Source organism: Microcebus murinus, chromosome 11, assembly GCF_040939455.1.
Source record: "Microcebus murinus isolate Inina chromosome 11, M.murinus_Inina_mat1.0, whole genome shotgun sequence".
Taxonomy (NCBI): domain Eukaryota; kingdom Metazoa; phylum Chordata; class Mammalia; order Primates; family Cheirogaleidae; genus Microcebus; species Microcebus murinus.
Window position 1 is genome coordinate 39139371 of NC_134114.1, and position 25250 is coordinate 39164620.

Consider the following 25250-nt stretch of genomic DNA (forward strand, 5'->3'; position numbering starts at 1 on the left):
TCTCCAACAACCAAGATGATTTTATATTCCTCTACACTGTCCCTACAGTTTTTTGTCTTTCATTCAGAGCCCACCTTCCCAAAAGAATAGTCTAAAATCAATGGCACATTTCCACATCTTCCACTCCCCTCCTAAATATCTTTAACCACCTCCATTCCCTTTATTCTATGGAATCTTTCTCAAAAGTCAAAATTGTTTCATCAGAACACACAGATTTTTATCAACCCTCATTTACTTTAACTTCACAGTAGTATTTGACTTCAGTGACCATTTTCTCCTTCTTAAAATTCTCTCAAGACTTCTGAGAACTATTAATTTTGGTTCTCTACCAGGTTCCCTCGATCACTCATTTATTAATGGATCACCTGCAAGTCATGTCAAAGGCCTGGTGTGAAGTCTGAATCATAGTGATTTTTTTTTAAAGAAGTGATTTACTTTCTAGTAAATAAAGTTAAGCACATGTAAGTCTAACCAAGTACTGCCTGAGAGAGTCTGAGTTAATGAATAAACTGGAATTTTAACAGTCTGTTCATTTTAAAGAAATCTACACTCATATTAATTTACTTGATGTTTTATTAAATGTAAAGATACCTTTCTCACAGATTATGTTGAAACAGCTAAAAATTCCAAGTTAATTAAATATAATTCATGAGTTTTTTCTAACTAAGCATTTTGTAAGGCCTTGAGCTGGTGCCCAGCAATTAGCACCCTGCTCTGTTGCAGCCCTCCAGTCTATAGTGAATTTCTGTAGTTTTGCTTATGTGGCATCCTTTTCACTGAAACACAAAGAAAAACAGAATTGAAAAACAAGTATTGTTTATTTGAATACTTGAATCTTGTCTGAAATCGGTTACTATTTAATATTTACCACTAATAGTCTTACTAAAAATTTTAAATAGCAATCTCTCAGAAACACAGATACTTTCAAAATAAGGTTTGACTTTCTTTTAGTAGTAAAAACTCAGCACAAAGATTTGTCTAGATTAAAGGAATCCTTGATTTCTTAAAATTTTGCCATACTGCAAGAGAGTTAGCAAATTACTGCACAATTACCCCACAGCTTTCATTCAAGTACATAGGACATGCCAGGCACCATATGAGGCAGTGAGGATACCAAGATGAAAGAGGTACCATCTCTGCCTTCAAGGAGTTCATAGTCATGTGAAACAAACATTTGTATACTACAGGTTTTCTTTTATTAATCATGCACCACAAATCATGACTTGATTAACTTTCATTGCTAATAAGGTACTGTGATCATTCCCGATAAAGACATTACATTTCTAAATTTAAAAGTTTTTAAATACACTCCAAAAACAGACAAGATATATACACTGTCATCTTATTGGTCTATGTCCTGGACAGAACCGTATTTTCTTCTTTTAACTAACAAAAATCTTATTTCTAAAGTTACAAGTTATAATTAGCAGAGTCACAAAGCCAAAGCATGATAGATCCATAAAGTTACAAGTTATGGAGCACAAACTGTTGAATTAAGTCATAGAATTTCCGAGTTGAGAGATTATAAAGATCATCTAGTCCAATCACTGAAGTCTTCTCCCTAGATACATTCTCTAAGCATTTCCACCTGAAATACTAGAAAACAATAGTTACTATTGTGGTTCAAGACTCAGTCTTGCTTTCAGCACCAGTAATTATAAATAGAACTGTAGCTTTTCTCTCCTGTGTATGGTATTATCTGAAAATTCATTAAATGAATCATGGGTTAAACAAAGTTTTAACATTAGTTAGCAATTTTTCTTTTCTAAAACTCAGTAGAGAGGGAAAATCAAAGGGAGTAGGCACATACACACAGATACAATAAATTATAAAATAATATTTTATATATAAAGTATGCTAGAAACATATTGCTATAAATTCAGCTGTTGATCGCACAATTATTTAAACAATAGGAAATTAGAGCCCTTATAATCATAGTGACATGGAAATGATTAGCAGAAAAATCTATACACATTCACTAAGATTCTTCTAATTTATTTATTTATTTTAGAAACAAGGTCTCACTATGTTGCCCAGGCTGGAGTGCAGTGGCTATTCACAGGCATGATCATTGCACAAACCAGCCTCAAACTCCAGGACTCGAACTATCCATCACCCCCAGCCTCCCAAGTAGCTGGGACTACAGGCATGTGCCACCATGCCCAGCTCTTTTAATTATACATTATTATTCTTCTAGTCCCACTTAAAATAGCTGAGATTATCTTGACCAAATAAACCATCAATTAAAGGTTAAAAAACACACACTGTTTTGGGAGGGTTACACATTTAATCATTAACAGATTAACACAAAATTAGGTCAAGTGCCCATAAGTTATAAACTTGGAAAAGTAGAATTAACTTACAACGATAATACTGAATGGAATGATTATTCCACCTAATAACGCATAAGGTATGGTGTCTTCTTTGTAAGGGTACTTGATGGATTCATCATTACAGAATACTCCTCGTTGAAAGGGGGTATCCCTTGAAGTAAGAATTGCAAAAGGCAATCCAGCTAGCAAAAAGGAATAAATAAAAATATCATTAAAAAAGAAATACCAAAACTAATTGATGGCAATAATTATCCCAGAGACTGTGTTTAAAAATGCGTTTGCCATGAAAATAAATGAGAGCACATATAAAAAAGGAAATGCGATGCATGCAACAGAAGTTAGAAAGATTACTGTTTAGGGTAAAGATGTTTTTTCTACAGGAAACAAAGCTTCCAAGTCCTCTATTAACCAATTTAACAAGGAGCATCTTCTCTTTGTTTCTGCCCAAACATACTAAGTGGATTTTGGAAAAATCTCTTCTCATGCTCTTGTCATTTAATCATTAGGTTTTCAACACTATTTCCAAACCAATTTGTCATAGACTTTGCTACCAAAAGGAAAATAACATTTTGACATCCCCATTTTGTTCCAATATTACTACCACATTAGGATAGGTCATGGTCACTGGCTAAGCTATGACAACATCTAAATAAAGCTTTATCCACTCATTTCTGTACTGTCTACAGCAGGTTTACACCTACTGGAAAAAAGAGTGTGGACTTAAAGTTTCTTAAGATGATAATGAAGTACAAAAGCACCTAACTGCCAGCTTTCTATTTTTATCACCAACGTTTTCCATAAAGATTATGTATCACACTCCCCTCCTAAAATGCCAAACTTTGCCTAAATGTGAACTTTAAGAATTCAGTTCTCTTTTACTTCACTTAACTGGGCCTGTGATTTGTAAAAGAGGCAGTTTAGTAGAAATTCTCAACACAGGTCTGCTTTAAGAATGATCACAGCCTTAAACTCTCTTCCCAAGTGACCCATGCTCCCTGCAATAATACCATAACCACTAAGCTATCACACTCACTGTAGGTGCAAATGCTACCTCTCCATGAAGCACCAAGACTTGATGACCACTTATAGTTCTCATTAACTCCATTACAGCTAAATGACAACCAAGTCTCTGCCACTCTGCCTGTGTGTCTCTGCCACAGTATCAAATTTGTTTAATTTGTAAGGGCCAAAAAGGAAACATGAAATCACATTTATTTCATTCCTAGCTCTTTTATTTATCTTCCTGTTTTTTCATGCAAACACTGAATACATGAACCAAGTTTAGTTCCTTATGTTAGTCAATTTACCAATAGCTGCCAACCCTTTAAAAGTCTTTAAAATGGGGGGGGAAGGGGTAGCAGGGGCAATATATGTAACCCTAACAATATCTGTACCCCCCCAATATAATGAAATAAAAGAGAAAAAAAAAGTCTTTAAAATGCTACAAGGTTCCCAAAACCGTATTTCCAGTAAATGTTGCATTTAAAAAAATTAAACTAGAGCTGGCTTTGCTACCTGACCCTATACTAGCTATTATATCTGAATTTAGACTATTCTCTGACTCACCAAATTGTTTGAATTCACAGGAGTGTGGTGAAATGTCCAAGCCTTCAATACATATACCACAGTTACAACACAACTTCAAAAGATATGCACAAACCTTTTGCACTTATTAGCACACGCTATGGAGGTAAATACACAGAGCTGTGATTTTACTTGTTGCCTGCCCTATAAGGTAACTAAATGCTTAGCCTTCAACCAATAACCAAATAACCATATTCTAACCTGATGGGCAAATTTATTTAGTATTTACAAAGACCCACTACCTTTTTTTTTTTTTTTTTAGAGGCAGGGTCTTCCTCTATGGAACAGAATAGAATGCAGTAGCATGATCAAAGCTCACTGCAGCCTGGAACTCCTGGGCTCAAGCGATCCTCTTGCCTCAGCTTCCTGAGTATCTGGGACTATAGGCACATGCCACCACGCCCAGCTAGTTTTTAATTTTTTTTTAGAGATGGAGGTCTCACTGTTGTTGCCCAGGCTGGTCTTGAACTCTGACCTCAAGCAATCCTCCCTTCTCAGCCTCCAGAGTTGCTGGGATGTAAGATACTAGGCTATAAAGACAATAGACACCTTCCAACTTCTGTTTACTGCTTGTTTGCTAACCGCAAGGCATTATGAGTACATTATGGGATGCAGAGGAAAAAGACAAAGAACACGGAAACCAGAGTCTCTCAGCTAGAACCCAGAACAGGTGAGAGCCTATCAGGGGCAGGCTAAAGAATCACTATGAGGGCGGATGCATGACCAGTGTGTAAACAACTGAGTTATAAAAAGGGGTCTAACACACAAAGGAGGGTCCCTGCTCGGAGAAGAGGCCACTGCGCTGGCACTCTAGGGGCTCAGACCCTAGCTCGAGCTAGACAATAAAACTCCTTTTAATAAGTACAGCCTCGATGACTCTGTCTCTCTGTCCTACGGCCTTATAAATCTCAAATATAACACGATTACAGACATGGGCCACCTCACCTGGCTCAGAACTACTTCTATATTTCATTTTACTTGTAAGAACCCTATACAAAATAATGAAAACTTTTACTGTCTACATAAAATATTTTAAATTGGTTGAATTTTTCAATAAGTATTTCTTTCTTTTGGAATAAAATACTTAGAAATTAAATTCATATATGACTAGTGTTGAAAACTCACTAGGCTTTATGTCCTTATTCTCAGAGAAAATTCACATGAATAGGTCCAAATATAGTGAAAAATGCTATTAACACATATATCCATTAATATTAACATTTTTCCCCTCTAACCACAAAATATATGTTAGAAATTATTCTTAGATCTCAAAAAACGTTTATGGATATTTTTCAGGATAGGAGGGAAACAAAAATCACATGCAAGTGTGATAGATAATCTGTTAAAAAAAAAAAAAAAGGGAAGGCGGAGCAAGATGGCGGACGAATAACACCCCCAGACAGAGTGTCTCTGCAGAAAAGACAGATTCTAGCAGAAATTAGAGGAAAGAAGCAAGAAGACGAGCATACAGAGGACAAGGGCTGGAAGGAGGGGTACCTGAGACCCCGGGAGACTCCACGGGAGGAGGCTGCGGAGGAGAACTGGAGGCTGAGACCACCGGAGCAGCCCGGAGACCAGCGGCAAGGGTAGGTGGATTTCCTGTTTCCCCTCCCCTGCATCTGGGACTGCTGGTGGGCTCCCCAGCGGGTGGAGAGACCTGCAGACACCAGCCCAGAGACCACCGCCGCCTGCCAACGGTGAGCCTGTAGCAGACGTGGCACCAGGTTCCCAACTTCCTCCGGGCACCTCCGTGTGCACAGACCCGAGCCGCGCGGCAGGTGCCATATTGCCTCCTCCTCCCCTCCGCCGACCCTACCCGCGGCTGCCCAGAAAGACGATACAGCCACCAGCCGGAGGCACCTCCAGGGAACGGGACCTTCCCGTTTGGGACCCTACACCTGACTGAGGGGAACTCAGACTGTGAGCTCCCTACCCGCCCACCCTCCCAGGTGCTGCTGGCACGGTGTTCCCAGGAGAACGGTGCCGACTCAGAGGCTGAGAGATATAGACCCAGCTTGGGCTCCCTGTGGGTGAATTGGGACGGGAAATCCTCTCCCTGGTGGGGATACAGTTTGAACTCTGGGACCCAGAGGTCGGACCTGCAGACCAGATCCCCTGCACTGAGGGCTAGCATTGCCCGGGGCACAGAAGGGTTATACGTGAACAGCCTACTGAGGTGTGTGTGCTCCAGGGGCGGATCGGCGTCCTAGAGGGCAACCCTCCTCCCAGGAGGAGGCCGTGCGCCCAACCCAGGTGGTGTTCTTGTGCAGGGAACCTCCCTGCCGGCATCACAGTCCGGGGAGGCCTGGTGGCTTGTGGTCTGGCCTGCTGGCAGAGGCCCAGGAGTAGCTGCGGAGTTGGGGAGGGTGGAAAGAAGCGAGGCCCGCTCCAGACTGCGCTCCAGACTGCGGGTCTCAGACAGCCCCACCCCCACACCCAGACTTTCTGGTTGAGCGGGACCATTCCATCCCTGCCCTGACAGCTTTCCCTGGAAGCAGAGAACAGAACTTTGACCCCTGCTAACGGCCTGAGGGCAGGCTTACCCAACCCAGCTCCGCCCAGAACAAGAGCTGTTAATAGGACACAAAATCAACAGTATAGCCTGTTCCTCCAAGCAAACGCCACCTACTGACAGGGACGGCATCTTGCACAGCCTTTCCACAGCACCCACTGACTCAATATACAGGGAGTGGTCCAATTTCACCCACAGACACCACCTAATGCCTCAGAAACTAAACAAGGTGTATGAATACCCAAACAATAACCTAAGGAAAGAAACAACAACTGATCGACATGGGAAGAAATCAGCGAAAGAACTCAGGAAATATGAAGAACCAAACGGAAACACCCCCAAAGAGGAGCACCAGCCCCCTAGAAACAGACACCGACCAAAATCAGGCAACCAATATGACAGAAGAGGAATTTCGTATGTGGATCATAAGAACACTCACCCAGCTGCAACAACAACTCAATAACCAACACAAAGAAACCACAAAAAGCCTCCAGGATATGGGAAAAGAAATAGACACAATGAAGAAAAGTGTAACCGAACTCCTGGAAATGAAGAATCAATTCAAGGAACTACCAAATACAGTGGAAAGTCTCAAGAACAGGGTAGATCAAACAGAAGAAAGAATCTCAGAGCTTGAAAATAACACCCTCCAATTAAATAAATCAGTCACAGAAATAGAGCAGAGAAACAAGAGAAAAGAGCAAAGCCTACAAGAGCTGTGGGATTATGTGAAGAAACCTAATGTGAGGGTCATAGGGGAAGAAGACAACACTCAAGGGTTGGACAAGGTGTTTGAAGATACAATAGAGGAAAATTTCCCAGGCCTTGCTCAAAATCTTGATATACAAGTTCAAGAAGCTCAGAGGACCCCTGGGAGATTCAACGCAAACAGGAAGACGTCACAACATGCAGTCATCAGACTGACCAAAGTATCAACTAAAGAGGCCCTTCTAAGAGCTGTAAGACAAAAGAAGCAAGTAACATACAAGGGAAAGCCAATTCGAATAACATCAGACTTCTCTAATGAGACTTTACAAGCAAGGAGAGACTGGGGCCCCATTCTCACTCTTTTGAAACAAAACAATGCCCAGCCTAGAATATTATTCCCTGCAAAACTAAGCTTCGTATATGAAGGAGAAATAAAAACATTCTCAGACAAGCAAAGGCTCAGAGAATTCACCAAGACAAGACCAGCCCTCCAAAAAAAAAAAAAAAAAGGACTATTAGCCAGGCACAGAGGTACACACCTGTTGCCCCAGCTACTTGAGGGGCTGAATCAGGAGGACCACCTGAGCCCAGGAGTTTGAGACTATTCTGGGTGATACAGTGAGACTTCATCTCAAAAAAAAAGAAAAAATTAGTGTGGAGTTTGAGAGATGTTCATGCATTCTGGATACATAAAGTCTTGTTGAATATGTAATTTGCAAGCATTTCTCCTAGTCTGCAGCTTGTCTTTTCATTTTCTTCTTTTTCTATTTTTTGTTTTTTTTGAGACAGGGTGTCACTTTGTTACCCAAGCTAGAATGCAGTGGCATCATCATAGCTCACTGCAAACCTTCAACTTTTGGGCTCAAGCGATCTTCCTGCCACAGCCTTCCTTATTTTTCTATTTTTTGTAGAGATGTAGTCTCATTCTTGCTCAGGCTGGTCTCAAACTTCTGGCCCAAGCAATCCTCCCACCTTGGAGTCCCAGAGTACTAAAATTACAGGTGTGAGCCACTGCACCTGGCCCTTCATTTTCTTAAATTTGTCTTTTGAGAGAAAATATTTTTCATTTTGATGAATCAAGTTTGTTAACGTTTTTTCTTTTATGGATTGCACTTTTGGTGTTACATATAATTCTTGCCTAACCCTAGGTTATGAAGATTTTTTCCTATATTTTATTCTAAAAGTTTTTTCTTAGTTTTACACTTAGTTTTATGATCCATTTTGTGTTAAGTTTTGTGTAGGTATGAGGTGTAGGGTTTTTTTCTTTTGCCTATGAATGACCAATTGTTCCAATACCTTTGACCCTCCTTTCTCCATTTTATTGCTTTTGTACCTTTGTTCAAAAAAAGTTAGTTGGCTGTATTTGTGTCAGTCTATTTCTGGACTCTATTCTCGTTCCATTGATATGTCTCTAGGCTTCCATTAACATGTTACATACCAACTGATTATTGTAGCTATATATCAGGTGGGAACTCTAAGAATAATTTCTAACATGTTTTTTTGTGGTTAAAGGGGAAAAAAAACCCTCATTGAACTTGCTGTTTTGGAGTTATTAGAGCACTTTGTACCCCCTACAACAAAGCCCAATTTTACTTAAGCTACTTAGAATTTCCATTTCTTGCAACCAAATGAGACATAACTAAAATAATCATAACCTAACCATTCCCCCTACACTGAGAGCATGCATGTCATTTTCAGAATTTTGATTACCCCATATAATTGCTGTAGTGAACATTTCCAAATACAAATCCTTGTTTGTATTTATAATTATTTCCTTAGAATATATTTTCAAGTGGAATTAAGGATATAAACATTAAGATTCTTGACAAACTACTCCAAAAGAGCTATTACACACTACTAATTTACTTCACCAGCCACAGTTCACAAAAGTGTGGAAAAATGCAAAAATTTAAGTAGATATTTGATGTTATCTTTGATATTTACTATAGATTTCAAGGCAAAAGTGAAAGAATTCCATTCTTTTATCAATTCAAAGCAAATATTTTCTTTCTAACTGAAAGATTACATCTCTACAACAATCCCTTTTCATCATTTCTCAAATGACTACATTTGTCAAACAACGTTCCTCCTAACACTTCAGCTGGCAGAATTCATTTTCACAACTCCCCTTTTTCAACAACTTATTGAGGTATATTTATATACCATAAAATTCATTCACCTTAAGGATATAATTAAATAGTTTTGGTAAATTTATAAAGCTGTGCAACCATCACCACATTCTAGTTTCAGAACATTTTCATTACTCCCCAAATTCCCTTCAGCCTATTTGCATTCAATCCCTGCTCCTACAGCCAATCTCAGGCAACCACTTATCTGGTTTCTAGCTCTACATAAATTTGCCTTCCCTAGATATTTCATATAAATGAAATTATATATTATGTAATATTTTGTATGTAGTTTATATCACTTAGCACAATGTTTTTGAGGGTCATTCATGTTGTAGCATGCATTTTGTTTTTTATTAATGAATAGTATACTATTGTATGTACGTACCACATTTGGTTTATCCATTCACCAGTTAATGGATATCTGGAATGTTTCCAATTTTGGTTATCATGACTAATCCTACCATGAACATTCATGTATAAGTCTTTGTGTGGATGTATGTTTTCATTTCTAATGGGTAGATGTGTATAAGTGGAATTGCTAGGTCATATGGTAAATTTATATTTAACTTTTCAAGAAATTGCCAAACTTTTTCCAAAGTGGGGACACTATTTTACATTCCAACATCCCACTTTTTAATATGCTCATGTGGCTACTCATAGTTAGCCAGTTCAAGACTCTAATTCTCTGCACAGTAAACCCATACTCAGCCACAAAGAAATACAGCTTTCTATCTTTTCCCAGTGAATATTTATAATGATTCAAAAGAGACTGGAAAACTAAATACCGCAAGAACACTTCTCCATCCTTTACCAGAGATAGGAAAAAAAAAACCATAAGGACATGTTCATACCACATCCTAACTTCCTCGTGCATAAATACTAAGGATCTTGGAACCATAACACAAATACTAACAGTTTTATTTAGAAAGACTGGTGGTGGGGTGTCCAGCAAAACTGACAAACTATGGTTAAAAACTCTTACATGTGAAGCAAAGTTTTTTAATATTAGTGAAAACTACACAAATGCCTCCACAAAATAATGTTTTAAGCTTCATATATATTATACCATGGATTGATATGTTGTTCCTTTTTATTGCTGAATAGTATTCCATTGTATGGCTATAAAACATATCAGATGCCCACAAGAGAGTGGCATGCAACTCCAGAGTCCATAGCAGCAAATCACTGCTTGCTGCTGTTAACAGCGCTAACAGCAGCAGGCAATAGTCTGAAATATTCTGACACACAGATGTCAGACACCCTGAGATTTGTTACAAGGTCAGGTACCACCTGAAAAGTCTGGAAGAAGAAAAGACCCCATCAGCAGAACAAAAGACTCCGTGGAATAAAGAGGTATAGGCTAGCCTGTAAAATAATGGGGCCATTATTATTTTTGCCACCTGGCTGTACTCCTAGGCTAAATAGACATGTGATGTATGTGTGTATTTAGTCTACCTTCTCTATTAGGTCATTTGCAAATCTACCTTTGTTTATTTACCAGTGGAGAAAATTCCAAATAAGAAAGAATCAATTTTGAAAATATAAGTTGTCAAAAGATATTACAAAGTACCTAAAATATAATCATACTTAATCAGATAGTAAAAAGAATATGCCAGTGCCTTGTTTCTTTTCCTTCTGCTTATGTTTAAGAGAATCAAACTGCAATGAGAGAATCTGTCCAGTTCCTCTGCTCAGTTCATGCATGAGCTAAAAAGCACACTGGGGTAACATGATAAAATGTAGTTCAGGAAACAAAGAATGAATGAGAAACAAAAATAATTACTGAATTACACCAAAAAACAAGAGCCAAGGAGAAATGAAGATCATGAGTATTATATAACTGAAAGAATAACTGGATTATTACATTCCTTTATTACTTAAAGCATGAATATATTTCTTTCTTTCTTTTTTTTTTTTTTTAAGATAGAGTCTCACTCTGTTACCTGGGCTAGAATGCCCTGGTGTCAGCCTATCTCATGGCAACCTCAAACTCCTGAGCTCAAGTGATCCTCCTGCCTCAGCCTCCTGACTAGCTGGGACTATAGGTGCATGCCACCATGTCTGGCTAATTTTTTCTATTTTTAGTAGAGATGAGGTCTTATTCTTGCTCAGGCTGGTCTCAAACTCTTGAGCTCAAGCAATCCTCCTGCCTCAGCCTCCCACAGTGCTAGGATTACAGGCGTGATTAATGTATTTCTTTTCCTGTAAAGAATTAAGAACAGTTACCTTATGCATAATGTATTCTCATGTTACATGGAGTGCTTAAGTGTACTTCATTAATATTACTCTTTACTAGAGGCAAGGTTTTAAAACATTAAAAAATAATTATTTTCAGACCTACACTGCAAATTTTAACTAATATAAGCTGAAGATAGAATATTTTCCTATTTGTAAACTCTATTACCATATCTGGACATCTGAAATAGTTTAATAATAATTACATTTTAACACAGTTCAGTATACAGACCAAAAGGTTGAGAAATTCCAACTATAATAGAAGTCTTAAGAGTTCAGAAACTTAAAGAAGATGTAAAAAATAATTGTTATTTTTGTCAACATTAAGAGATATTTCATTATAAAAGCCTGTAATTCAACTAGAGAAAATGAGATCTTAAAAATTGCTAAGTACCAATTCTTTAATAAAGAAGCAATCATTCAATTCAGTTCAACAATTAACTAAGTTCCCACTGTGTACAAGGCATTTGTAGGGGTAGGGGTATTCTTGTAGTGGTCAAATTCTGGATTCACTTTGAAAGTAGAGTCAACAGAATTTGTTAATGAATTGACTGGATATGAGTTTAAGAAAGAAGAGTCAACAATAATCTTAAGATTTTCCACTTGAGTAACCAAAAGTTTAAAGTTGCATTAACATAGGTGGGGAAGAATGGAGACAGAACAGGAAGCAAGGAATAGACCCAAGGATTCAATCTTAGATGCATCTAGTTTGAGGTGCCTATTAGTAGAGATGTCAAGCAGGCAGCTGGATATAAAGTCTCCAGTTTGGGAGAGAGATCCAGGCGCTAGCAATTTATGCTATAAATTTGGCATAGAGGTAGTATTAGAGCCACAAAACCAGATGAGATCACCCAGGGAGTAAGTATAGATAGATAAAGGAGAAAAGAGGACCTAATCATTAATCTCCAGAAAATTCCAAATTAAATGGTCAAAAAGAAGAGAAAGAATTTACAAAGGAGAATGAATAAAAGCAGCCAGTAAGGCAGAATTGAAACCAGGAGAATGCAGAAAAAACCTAAGAAATCTATCCCAAAGTCCTAGAACTAATAAGTGAGTATAATGAGGTCACAGGATATAAAGTCAACACACAAAAATCAATCATTTCTACTTACTAGCAATGAAAAATTGGAACCAAAAGTAAAGGCACAATACCATTTATGATAGCTAAAAAAATTAAAATATTTAAGTGTAAGCCCAACCAAATATATATAGGCTCTATACACTGAAGACTAAAAAACACTGATGAAAAAAATAAAAAACCTAAATAAATGGAAACACATATCACCTTTATGAATTGGAATACTTAACAAGGTAAAGTTGTCCATGAATTGGAATACTTAATAAGGTAAAGTTGTCGATTCTAAATTGAGTGAGTCTAAAATTATTTCAAAGTGAAAAAATTTTTAATGTTTTTTAAATGCTATTGCATAGATCAAGTAAGATGAAGACCACTGGATTTAGCAACTTGGAAACTGCTGGTGACTAACAGAAACTGTTTCCATGAAGGTGGTGATCAGAGAGTAGGATACTTAAAATTCAGATTATGGAAGAGTTTAAGTTATTAGAAATGGCAACAACTAGGGTATGACCATGGAATATGAATTGCTAAGACAGAGGACAGGATCTTTGAAGTAGAAAAGTTAAATAAACTGAGAATATAGTATTAAATTTGGAGAGAGAGAGCTGATTCTTGAAAGATTCCTAAGAAAGCTACTGAACTACACTAAAGTACAATAAGCAACCAAGCATTCCTCCACAGTTGTTTAAGGGTTCCAAGAAAAGCTTATTGAAGCTCTAAATGAGTAGTAAAGACAGGCAATGAAAAAAGATCAGGGAAAGAAATATAGGCAAAGCATTTCATTCCTACCTAACAGGTGAAAAATTACCAGTGCCTTTCTCCAAAGTATAATACCAAAGTGGTTTGCTATACTGCAACCTAAATCAGTGAACTTGTTTTTCTTAGGAATAAAGACAGACTTTAAGATTGATGTGGTGTTTGACTCTCAATGCAACAAACCTTTTCATGGCATTTGATAAACTAAAAAGTACACTTTCCATCATTAGAGAAGTGACTTGTATAAGGTCACATGGAATTGCAGCAGTGAAGCTAAGAAACAGAGTAAAATTCAAATTCAAACCTTCATTCTTAAAGAGTCTTGATCAGGATTCATAAATTCTCCCAGCATATACTCAACCCAGACAATCAAGCTCCACTGTATGCCTTGGTGACTGCTGTCACACTAACCCAAGTTTCCTACTATTCTTCCCTAATCTAATATTCACCACCTAGACTCACATTCATCATAACTTGCAACTGATAAAACCAAAACAAAAGAACTTACAGGGCTTACTCACTTCCATCAAAATAGACCCAATCCACACTACAGACAGTGAGGGACTGTCAAAAAAGAATGTGAATAAAGTAAGGCAGACTTGGGGATAAAATCCCAAGTTGGCCACTTAATAGCTATAGAAGAGAAATACCTACCAACCTCAGGGAGCTGTTATGATAGAAAAAAAATCTGTACCATATCTAACACAGTGCTTCATATGTAACACTCAATAAATGACAGAACAGAGCCCTCTGTTCACATATACATATATAAAAACTCTAAACCAAACAATGAACATCCAAATTATATTTTCAAGGGTAATAACAAAATTATATAGTAAACGAAATGGGTGCCTTTCTGGTTGTTCTTTCCATCTCCTTGCCCAATGATTTCCTTAACAGGTCCCATGGAATAGGGTTACTTTCCATGCTGGAAATAGGTAATCTGCTGCTAAAATTAAACAAGAATATACTCCCCCAAGACATAAAGAAATTAGTTTCACATAAATCTCATATTTTTCTCCCAAATTTTGACAGTTTATAAAAGGATGCTTTTAGGTATATTAGAAGATTAAGAACAAATGTATTTGCTTTAACACATATGCATTAAACACATTATTATTGTGTTGTACTTTAAAACTCCCATGTATTCTACTGAGAAAATCAGTGAATCACTAGACCATTCTTTCTACTCTTATTGCCCTGCCAGTGACTTCCTGCTTATCCTTACCCTAGATATAATAAAATCTACCCCTACACCCAACCCTCTAAGCCAAGACAACCACTGGCCAGTTATCTGATTAAAAAAATTCTTCCTTGTTGCTATCTATCCCTATAATACAGAGGTAGCAACTGGGAACTTCCTTCTGAAATTAGGTTACATAAAAACTATGCTCTGAGATGGCTTTGACTGTTCATAGTTCAAAAACAGATGTACAACGTTTTCTTGCTACAAGTAATATAGAATTCCATTTCTTGTCATGTTAGAAACACAGGCTCATGAGATAGCATAAAATTGCAATTCTTAAGACTTTATCTCATTCTAAATATAAAAGCTTAAAGGTAATTGACAGAAATAGTGGAAAGATTTTTATACTTATTTAAATGTGGAGCCCAAAGTAATTTTGATACAATAAAATACTAAGTGATATTCTAGAAAGCTAGATGTGCAATACAAGCTATTTGTAGCAACCAGAAAAACACCCAAGTGATTCATGAATGGCTTCTTTCCAGGACACTATTTTTGCTCATGCGTCACAATTACTGAATAAGGTAGTATTCAAAATCACTGTACTGCATTGCACATATTTATTTCTTATGGCTTAAATAATCAATTCTGCACTCCAATCACAAAAGAGGTAATTTCACATAAGTGGTTCTAAGCTTACACTTTTAACCATGGGCCCTGCTCAACAAAAACTAAATTTGAAGTTTTATTTTAAAATTGCTTAAAGTAACCAAATAACAAATGGCTAAGAAATTAAATAGTTGTAAATCAGCCTTCATTACAAGGCTCATAATCCCTTACCCAGGGACCCAAACCCCTCAAAATCCCAATTCTTTCATAACATTGGGCACCAAAACTCAACCTGAACTTACCTGATGGCAAAACCTAACCTGAACAAATGAAGGAACATATAACCTTTATTTACCCCCACTTACAATAACTAGTCAGATTTCACTATATAAACATTAAAGTCTTTGATTATGAGGTAACGTCATAGACCCTGCTGAGAAGTGTTACATATGGCATATGAATCACATAAGCTTTCAAAAATTCAAAAAGTTCTAGCTCCACGAGTTTTAGATAATGGACTGTGGGCTTGTATTTAGACAAAATCTTCACTATTAAAGGATGCTTCTAAATTCAGTCTTTTTTGTTTTTCAGAGAGCCAAAATAATTTTAATGTTTTAAAGGCCCACTGCATAATAAATTTCAAAATAGTAATGGTCCCTTACATAAAATACACTAAATATATTCCACACATATATTTTCTTAATTATAGGAATGAGTAAATGCCACAAGGTTCCAGTTCCTTGGTTTTTTTAATTATAAAAATTGAAAACCGGCCGGGCGCGGTGGCTCACGCCTGTAATCCTAGCACTTTGGGAGGCCGAGGCGGGCGGATCGCTCAAGGTCAGGAGTTCGAAACCAGCCTGAGCGAGACCCCGTCTCTACCAAAAATAGAAAGAAATTAATTGACCAACTAAAATATATATATACAAAAAATTAGCCGGGCATGGTGGCGCATGCCTGTAGTCCCAGCTACTCCGGAGGCTGAGGCAGTAGGATCGCTGAGCCCAGGAGACTGAGGTTGCTGTGAGCCAGGCTGATGCCACGGCACTCACTCTAGCCTGGGCAACAAAGTGAGACTCTGTCTCAAAAAAAAAAAAAAAAAAAAAATTGAAAACCTGCACTGAATTTGTAAGTACTATCATGCTTTCTAAATTCATCTTCATCAGATTATTAAGTCTTATAAATTAAAAGTTTATTCTATTTATTTGTCAATCAATCTTGTACTCTTCTTTAGTTAGAACCAATGATCCCAAATCAAAATAAAACTCTGGAGTCCAACTTATCAATTATTTCCTTCATGGATCATGCTTTTGGTGTTGTATCTAAAAACTCATTGCCAAACTCAAGGTGCAAATTTATTTTTAATTACAAAAAAACCTACTAACAAACAATTTCTTAGGACCTAAAAAAGGTCAAGTATGTGAAATTGGGCATGTAGTTAAAATAGTTAAACTTCAAGTATAGGAAAATGAAAATGGAATAATTTCTAATGGGTTTTTAAGTAAAAATAGACTTCCTTATTTGACAAGCAATGGAGGAGAAACAAACAGAATATAGGAGTAAAATGAAAATAATCTCATATACTCAGAATCCCACTATTGAGAGATAACCATTACTACTACTCTTCTCCCTTCTACTCTCAATATATTACAAATATCATTTCATGTAAAAAAAAAATAAAAAATTGTGAAATGAATTATTATATTTTATAACTAGAGTAAATCATAAAACAGTCCCCTACAGCTGAACTAATTTATTTCTAATTTTCTACTATAAAAAATAATTCTGTAATGAAGTCTTTCAACTAATTCTCTGCACAAAACTTATTTCCAGGACAAACTGCTTCTAGGATAATTTCTAGGTCCAAAATTATGTTTTTATAATACCAATTTATACCCGTGCCAGGTTTATATAGGCAAGTACCTGTTTTCTATGCTTGACAAGCTGGGAAAGATTTTTTTGCTAATGTGACAGGCCAAACTATGTTCTCAGTGGTGCTTTAATATGAACGTCTTTGATATCTTAAGAATTTTAAATCTTTTTTTATATTTCTTGGCAATTTTTTTCTCCTACTGACAACTTTCTATTCATGCCTTTTGCCCATTTTTCTTTGGGGCATTCATCTGTTTCTCATTAATTTAAAAGATATATAAAGTGATAAGCATTCTTCCATATACATCCACATATATTTCTATTTTGTAATGATGCATTTTGGGTCACCATGAATAATACAATCTCTCTAGGAGTTTTATAAGGTGATCACAAAAAATCACTGGGTATGCTATTATTTTAGGCTAAATATATTTTTAATGAATTTTTACAAAGTTTATTTATTTGTATAATCAGCATCCAAATTTAAAAAAAAAAAGAACATTGGAACTGCCTTCCAAAAACCCTTGAGTTACACTCTATTTTTATTTATTCTAATGTAATTGTTTGAAAGAAAAAAAAGAATACTGAAAAGAAATGATGTTCACTCATGTAACAACGTCGAGAAAGTCATTTTTGAAATCCCCCTTTTAAGCTGCAATCATTAAGCAGCAGACAAATTGATTATGTTAGGGGAGTAGTGATCCATAACAAATATTTCACATACTCAACTCTCTGATGGCTTTCTTAGGCTAAACATTTTGCTGAACAGTTACCGTAGAGTAATCAGGACCTACGACAAGGAGCTACTCACAGTCAGTATTCAAGTCAATTTAAAATAGCATATTACACAAAGATAAGTCTTCTATCTCCAAACTATACATTTTAAACTCTAGACAAAGTATACTTATTCATTGCAACATATGGATTTGAGAGTTAACACTAACTTTATCATTACTATCATTACTATGAAAGTTTGTATACACATTACAGCTTTTACTTTTTTCTAGAAATGTAAAAATTTACAAAAGTAAATGTATAAGGAACTGCCAAGGGAGGAGGTAGACCTACACAAGCCAAAAAGGGAGGGAAAAAACAAATTTGGTGTCAAATCCAAAGCAGATCATTAAAACCCAAAAATAGGCTAGGAGCAGTGGCTCATATCTGTAATCCCAGCACTTTGGGAGGCCAAGGTGGGAGGATCACTTCAGGCCAGAAGTTTGAGACCAGGCTGGGCAACATCTCCACAAAAAATAATTAGCCAGGCACGGTGGTGTGTGCCTGGAGGCGTAGCTACTGGGGAGGCCAAGGTGGGAGGATGACTTGAGCCTAGGAGGTTGAGGCTGCAATGGGCTACGATCATGCCCCACCACTGCACTCCAGCCTGAGCAACAGATTGAAACCTTGTCTTTGATAGCTAAAGGAGAAACAGTACAGAATGCATTTTTTAAAAAAAAATTTATGGACCTCAAATTGTAAAAATGTCACTGCTTTAAAATTTAAATTTTTCTATTATCCTGAATCTTATTTTTCAAATTATAAAGTATATATATAGTTACATTAAATATAATTTACTTTATAGAAATAAATTATCTTCTACATCTGATGTTATATATAAACTGTTAAAACAAACACATAAATCTACCCTAAGAATTTGCAAAAATCCCTTCCACAAAGCATTAGTCCATAAGCCATCAGCATATTTAAGGCCCAGAAACTAGCCAAATTCTACTTTTTAAATTATAAATAAATTTGTGCTGAAATATTTTTTCAGGTCAATTCTAACAGCAAACTCATAAGAATCAATACGCAAGAACTTAAGGATTCATACCAAGTCCTTTTCCACTACTTTTAAAAAAATTTAGCCTTATTACTAATCATTTAAATGATTTGATATTTATAATACCATAACCTAAAAATATTTATCATAAAGATAAGTTAAAAACAAGACACAAAACTGAATTTGCAATGTGCTTATAAATGATATAAAAACTGTCTAACCAAAGGAAATCAGAGCAAAATGTTAACAGTAGTTATCCTCAGGTAGTAGAACTAAGGGTTCTTTTTCCTTTCTGCTTTATAATAAATTTTTTAAATTTATAAATACGTATTATTTTTATAATTAAATTATTTTAAAGGAAAAGATGAAATGGACCAAGTCAAATAACTAAAAGTAATTTCCTGATGCTCAAGGAGGTATCTTCTCAAATACAGGCGCAGTTTTTTTAAAAACTATCTGGCAATAGTACAAATGCCTTGTACTTTTTTTTGTTTTAGACAGGGTCTTGTTCTGTCTCCTGGGCTAGAGTGCAGTGGTGTCATCATAGCTCACTGCAACCTCCCAAACCTGGGCTCAGGTGATCCTCCTTCCTCAGCCTCCCGAGTAGCCGGGACCACAGGCGTGTGCTACCATGCCCAGCTAATTTTTCTATCTTTTGTAGAGACAGGGTCTCACTCTTGCTCAGGCTGCTCTCCAACTCCTGACCTCAAGCGATCCACCTGCCTCGGCCTCCCTAAGTGTTAGAATTACAGGCATGAGTCACTGCTCCCAGCCAGCTACATTATACTTCATGCAAGTACAGCAACACTGCCTGTTACCATCTAAATGGCAGTACTCTATGCTTCCCTGCATACTGTTTCTCATAAGCCTGATGCCTCAAATAGAAATTACCAGTTATGGTGGGATTTACTTCTTAGAAAAAATGTATCTCAAACCAAATCTCAGACTTTTCTACCCCTTTACTCTCATAAAGGTAGTTATAATCAAATTAGAATTGTAAATTCATGGAAATATGTCTTGGAATATAATAAAATCCAAGTCTCCTTCACCTTCAGAATACTGTGAAGACCATTTAAAAAATCTGCCAGCCAAAAAGGCAAAATGAGCTCAGATATATATGAACTGGAAAAGCAAAGAACTAGGTTATTATTCTTAGCCAATATGGGGACAAAATAGGGAAAGAAAAGCCAGCCAGTCCTATAACAAGGCTGCTGACTTTGCTGAGACACTAAAATTTTCTAAGTCAAGTATCTAGGGAAGCCAAATCACAAGAGATAGGTGGCCAGAGGAGAAATACGGTGTGATCTGCTGGACTCTCAAGACATTCAAGGAGGTAAATTTTTGCCCTGCTCCTTCCCTTCTATTTCCAGTTCACATAGAATGGCAAAGGGTAAGATTTAGGAATGAGAGACAAGGATAAAGAAAGTAGGCATAATATCCCAAGTGCCAATCTTAACCTATTTTGCAAATCTTAACCTAGAATGAAAGTTTTCAGTTATCTAAAACAATGAAACCCACCCAATATTATCCTACGAAGTGATGAGCTATCTAAAGGATAGTACAACAGTGATACAGTTTTAATATATTCTGAGAATTTTATTATACAATTATCATCTTTCTGCTGCGTTTTTTGTTTTCTCAAATTTAATAAGTAAACCTTTTCCTTTTTCATGGCCTCAGTTTCTACTTAATAATATGATAAAACAAGCATAATCTAAGTTTCAGCTCTGCCATAAAATAACTTACTGGCTTTAGCAAGTACCTGGGCCTAAGTTTTTTCACTTATATACTGAGAGGAGTTGGTCCAAATGATTTAAATGGACTCTTCCATTCTAAAATAATCATTCTATAATTCTTCAGGATGATATCAAGTTGTTTCAGGTAACATCCACCTTTAACTGGGGAAATACTGCCCCTGGATTAAAACAGTGGGTATATTCTTCAAGCAATCATTTACCACATCAAGACTGGTGAAGATAGCACTGTGGGTTTACCCCCAACCAACTCCATCACTTCATCCAACCTCCAGCACAACAAACCCATAACTACCTACTTATTTAATTTACTTACAGAGGAAATGGGTAAGCCAATCCCTACTAGGATGAGGACAGTGGATGTGACGGTACTGTCATGGTACGGATAGTTGATGCTGTTGTCTTTACAGAAAAAGCCTCTCTTAAATGGATCTATTTGGCCCAATTTTAGAACAGCCAGAGGCATGGAAGCTGTTGGAGAGGGAAAAAAAGACACACATGAATAAATTCAATTCACTTCATTAGGAAGTAAAGTCCACTGAAGGGGTTGAAAATCTTAACCCTAGTTTGCCCTTTATGGAGAAGAATCAATATGCTCTCCACCATACCCAACAGAGAAGCCTGAAAAACCACACAGCATCTGTTGCCCATATCATCCCCACCTTTATCCAAGGATAAATTTTCTTACTTGCATTGACCTATGATTTTAGGAACAATCAATAGAAGAAACTCCCAGGGAGGAGAACACAATTGGCCCATGGAAAAATAAAGCTGAGAAAACAAGGTTTTCCATTTTGCACTCTGTCACTAATTCATTTGTAATTGGATTGCTTAATATGTAAATGTATTTAAGAAAAAAGGCAAAATTCTATAAATAAGTTTAATAATAACATCATAATAGCCAAATATAGTCAAGGAGAAGAAAGATGCAAAATTTTGCTTCACATTAGAATTTAGACTAATAGGGTTAGAAAATATAGAAACCATAAGTATATATTTGATAATAAAAATACAAAGGAACAAGCCTTTTGTTTTCCAAAGACCAACAAAAAATGGGTTTTATTAACCCTGGCAGGGCTCCAAAACCATTTTTTTTCTTTGAGACAGGGTCTCACCTTGTTACCCTGGGTAGAGTGCAGTGGCATCAACACAGCTCACTGCCTCAAACCTCAAACTCCTGGGCTCAAGCAATCCTCCTGCCTCAGCCTCCCAAGTAGCTGGAACTACAGGCATGTGCCACCATGCCTGGCTACTTTTTCTATTTTTTGTAGAGACGGGGTCTCACTCTTGCTCAGGCTGGTCTTAAACTCCTAAGCTCAAGCAATCCTCCTGACTCCGCCTCCAAAAGTGTTAGGATTACAGGCGTGAGCCACCATGCCCGGCCTCCAAAACCACTGTAACAAGTTATACAGAAGTAATTTTCAGTTGAAATTTTGCACCTAAATAAGACAGCACCGAAAGGCAAAAGTTAAATAATTGAAATTAGTAGCTTCTAAATATGTTCAAATTTACGATGCTTTTAGGCTTTGTTTTATACAACTCAAACATTCAAACATCTACTCACTTACTATATGCTTAATACTAGGCTTGGCCATACATAGGGGAGACAAATTAATGTAAAATAAATACTAGGTTCAAGAACCTATACTGTACATGTCAAAAAAACAATGTATATTCAAGAAATTGTTTAAAAAGAAATACCAAGATAGGTTTGGGAAGTAGTGATGAAACTGTTCTGTATCTTGATTGTGATGATAATTCCAGAACTCTATTATACTATATCTAAATTTAAAAAGCAACATCATAAAAGGCAGAAATATACCATAAAAATAGAAACATGAATAATTACTAAAACAGCATAAAGGGACCTATAGCAATTCAGAGGTCGACATGAACTGGAATAGTTAGAAATGACTATTAAAGAAGAGGCCATTGAGATGAACTTGAAATAGAAGGTAAAACACAAGCAATGACAAAGGGCACGAAGAGAGCATTTAGTGGTAGAGTAAGGCAAGGGCAGCATGAGAACTGCATCAACGAGAGCACAGAGGGAATGAGCAAAAAGTTTTCAAGGTACATAACATTTCATAGCCAACATGCATTGCGTGCTCACACATGCAGGGCAGTAGGCTACACAGGTTAACTCAATCCTTACCTCAGCCCTTTGAAGTAGGTCCTATCACTATCCTCATTTTTCACATAAAATTAATTAAGCTTAAAGTAATTAGTAACAATGCTGAAACTAGTAGGTAGTGGAACCAGGATTACAAAATAGGCTATCTCTTTCTAGAGTCAGTGAATATGTGGTCTCCTCCCATGGAGACAAGTGATCTGGCTAGACAGAAAAACAGGTTTGAATTATGGCAAGGAAGATATAATTGGAGAATGAGGACCCGTCCTTTAACCACTTCAGTACGGCGCTCACTGGCCGCAAAACCTTGCCCACAACCGGCACTCACAGTCTGCACAATAGTTTGTGCTGTGTATTGACGAGGAACCCGTTTTGCTCTTGTATGATGAGGAAAGCTTTAAAGCACTGAAACCTTGTTTTACTTTACAGGCAGCTTTACTTGTAATGTAAATCAGAATAGGTAACATACACATATATGTTTTTATTATGTTATTTTTAAATGTTCACAATTTTATTTTGATAAATGAAAAATTAGAAAAGTCATATCACAGCTGTTGGCTAAAGTCCACACTTAGCTGTACACGTTCATCTGTGGTTGTCAACTATAGTCAACGCTCCAACCAAAGTGGTTAAAAAATCTTATTCAGTATAACACATGTTGTGTTCATAACAAAAACTCAAAGTTAATGGAAAAATATATTCTTTGTTGCAGACTCTCTGAATTCTGTAATTTCATGATTTTTTACTGGGATTAAGAGTGCTTGAGATTTTTGTGTTTATTAAAAAATTATGGGTTTAAGATACTGGCCTAGGAAAGAAATTATCCTGTTAGGAAATAAAATATTATTGCTTACTTGTGTTCAGAATCACCAACATGGTAAAATGAGGGATTTGAGAAATTAATTTTTTTTAAATATAGGGGAGGAGACGGAGAAGGGGGATGGATGGGGAGAGAAGGGGAGTATTTATTTCAGAATATTACAGGGTATAAACATTTTGGTTACATAAATTGTTTTTGTACCATTTGACTCAAAGTTATAAGTGTGCTCATCCTCCAGATAGTGTGTATTGTGCACATTATGTGTGAATTTGCCCATCCCCTCCTCCCGCCTCCCCCCGGCTTGATTTCCAATGAATGTTATTTCCTTATGTGCACATAAATGCTGATCAATTAGTTCCAATTTAACGATGAATACATATGGTGTTTGTTTTTCCATTCTTGTGATACTTCACTTAGAAGAATGGGCTCCTGCTCCATCCAGGATAATACAAGAGGTATTAGTTCACCATTTTTTTATGGTTGAGTAGTACTCCATAGTATACATATAACACATTTTATTAATCTACTCATACATTGATGGGCGCCTAGGTTGTTTCCACATCTTTGCAATTGTGAACTGTGCTGCTATAAACACTTCAGTGAAGATGTCTTTTTTTATAGAAAGTCTTTTTTTCCTTTGGGAAAATCCCAGTAGTGGGATTGCTGGATCAAATGGTAGTTCTGATTATAGTTCTTTAAGGTATCTCCATACCACTTTCCATAGAGGTTGTACTAGTTTGCAGTCCCACCAGCAGTGAGTGTTCCTACTCTCCACATCCATGCCAACATTTATTGTTTTGGGACTTTTTGATAAAAGCTTAACTGGAGTTAAGTGATATCTCATTGTGGTTTTAATTTGCATTTCCCTGAGTATTTAATCCATAATGTCTAAAGGACATAATTTTGAACTAATCTAGTAATTAGGTGATAAGTAGTGTATTGATAGTGAAAATATAAAAGAATGCATAGAAAAATGTCTTGAATATAGAAATGATACAACTTGAAGACAGATCACAAATGCTGAGGCAGACCCTAAAGATGACACTTCAGGATTTGGAAGTAGAGAGAATAATGGTCCCCACTGATAAAAATATTTCTTCATAAAGATATCATTGTTGTATTTGTGGAAATGTTGTGTTTGTAGAGCTACCCCTCATGATTTCAGCCGAGGGGGACCTCTTTTATGGTGGAAGGACATTAGTTTAGTATTGAGAATTTCATCTTTGGAGCAATCAATCTAGCACCTTCCTAAATGTTCAGCCTCACCTTCCACTCTCCCCCATGCAGCCCCCTTAAGGCTGCAATCACACTGAACTTTTGCTGTGGCCCAAACATACTATGCTATTAAAACCCTAGGTGCCTGCACGTTTAGCCTTCTGCTGGGGATACTTGTCCTCTCATTTCTCCTTCAAGTCCAAGCCAGGCACTCCCTTCTTATGTGTCCTATAGCACCTTGTACACATGTCTATCACACTGTATTTTAAAATTGCTTATCATGTGTATGTCAGCAACTCTGAGGGCAAGAACTACCTTTATCATTTTTGTATCATTTGTACCAGGCACACAGGTCTGAATACAAATTTATTGAATGACTAAATGAATAGAATTCAGGGTAAAGATCAGAAGTAGAGAGAGAGACATAATTTGTTGCCATTAGAAGTTATAACATAAGCAGTTCTCAGAGAAAGCATAAAGTCAAAACTATCATAGACAAAGAAATCAGCTAAGGATTAATACTCATCTTGAAATCATGAAAAGAGACAGTA

At 36.7% G+C, this 25250-nt stretch overlaps 1 protein-coding gene across 3 annotated transcripts in view; it reads right to left on the reverse strand.

The window, feature by feature from the left end:
- PLPP1 (phospholipid phosphatase 1) overlaps positions 1–25250 on the reverse strand; it is a 92321-nt gene that overhangs the window by 34149 nt on the left and 32922 nt on the right. For 2 of the 3 annotated variants that reach the window (XM_012775697.3, XM_012775695.3), the window contains exon 2: positions 20850–21004. In XM_012775697.3, coding sequence (XP_012631151.1) covers positions 20850–21004 — 155 coding nt within the window. Of the gene's footprint in view, positions 1–2363; positions 2516–20849; positions 21005–25250 lie in introns of all 3 variants that reach the window. The other variant, XM_012775698.3, reaches the window with a different exon arrangement.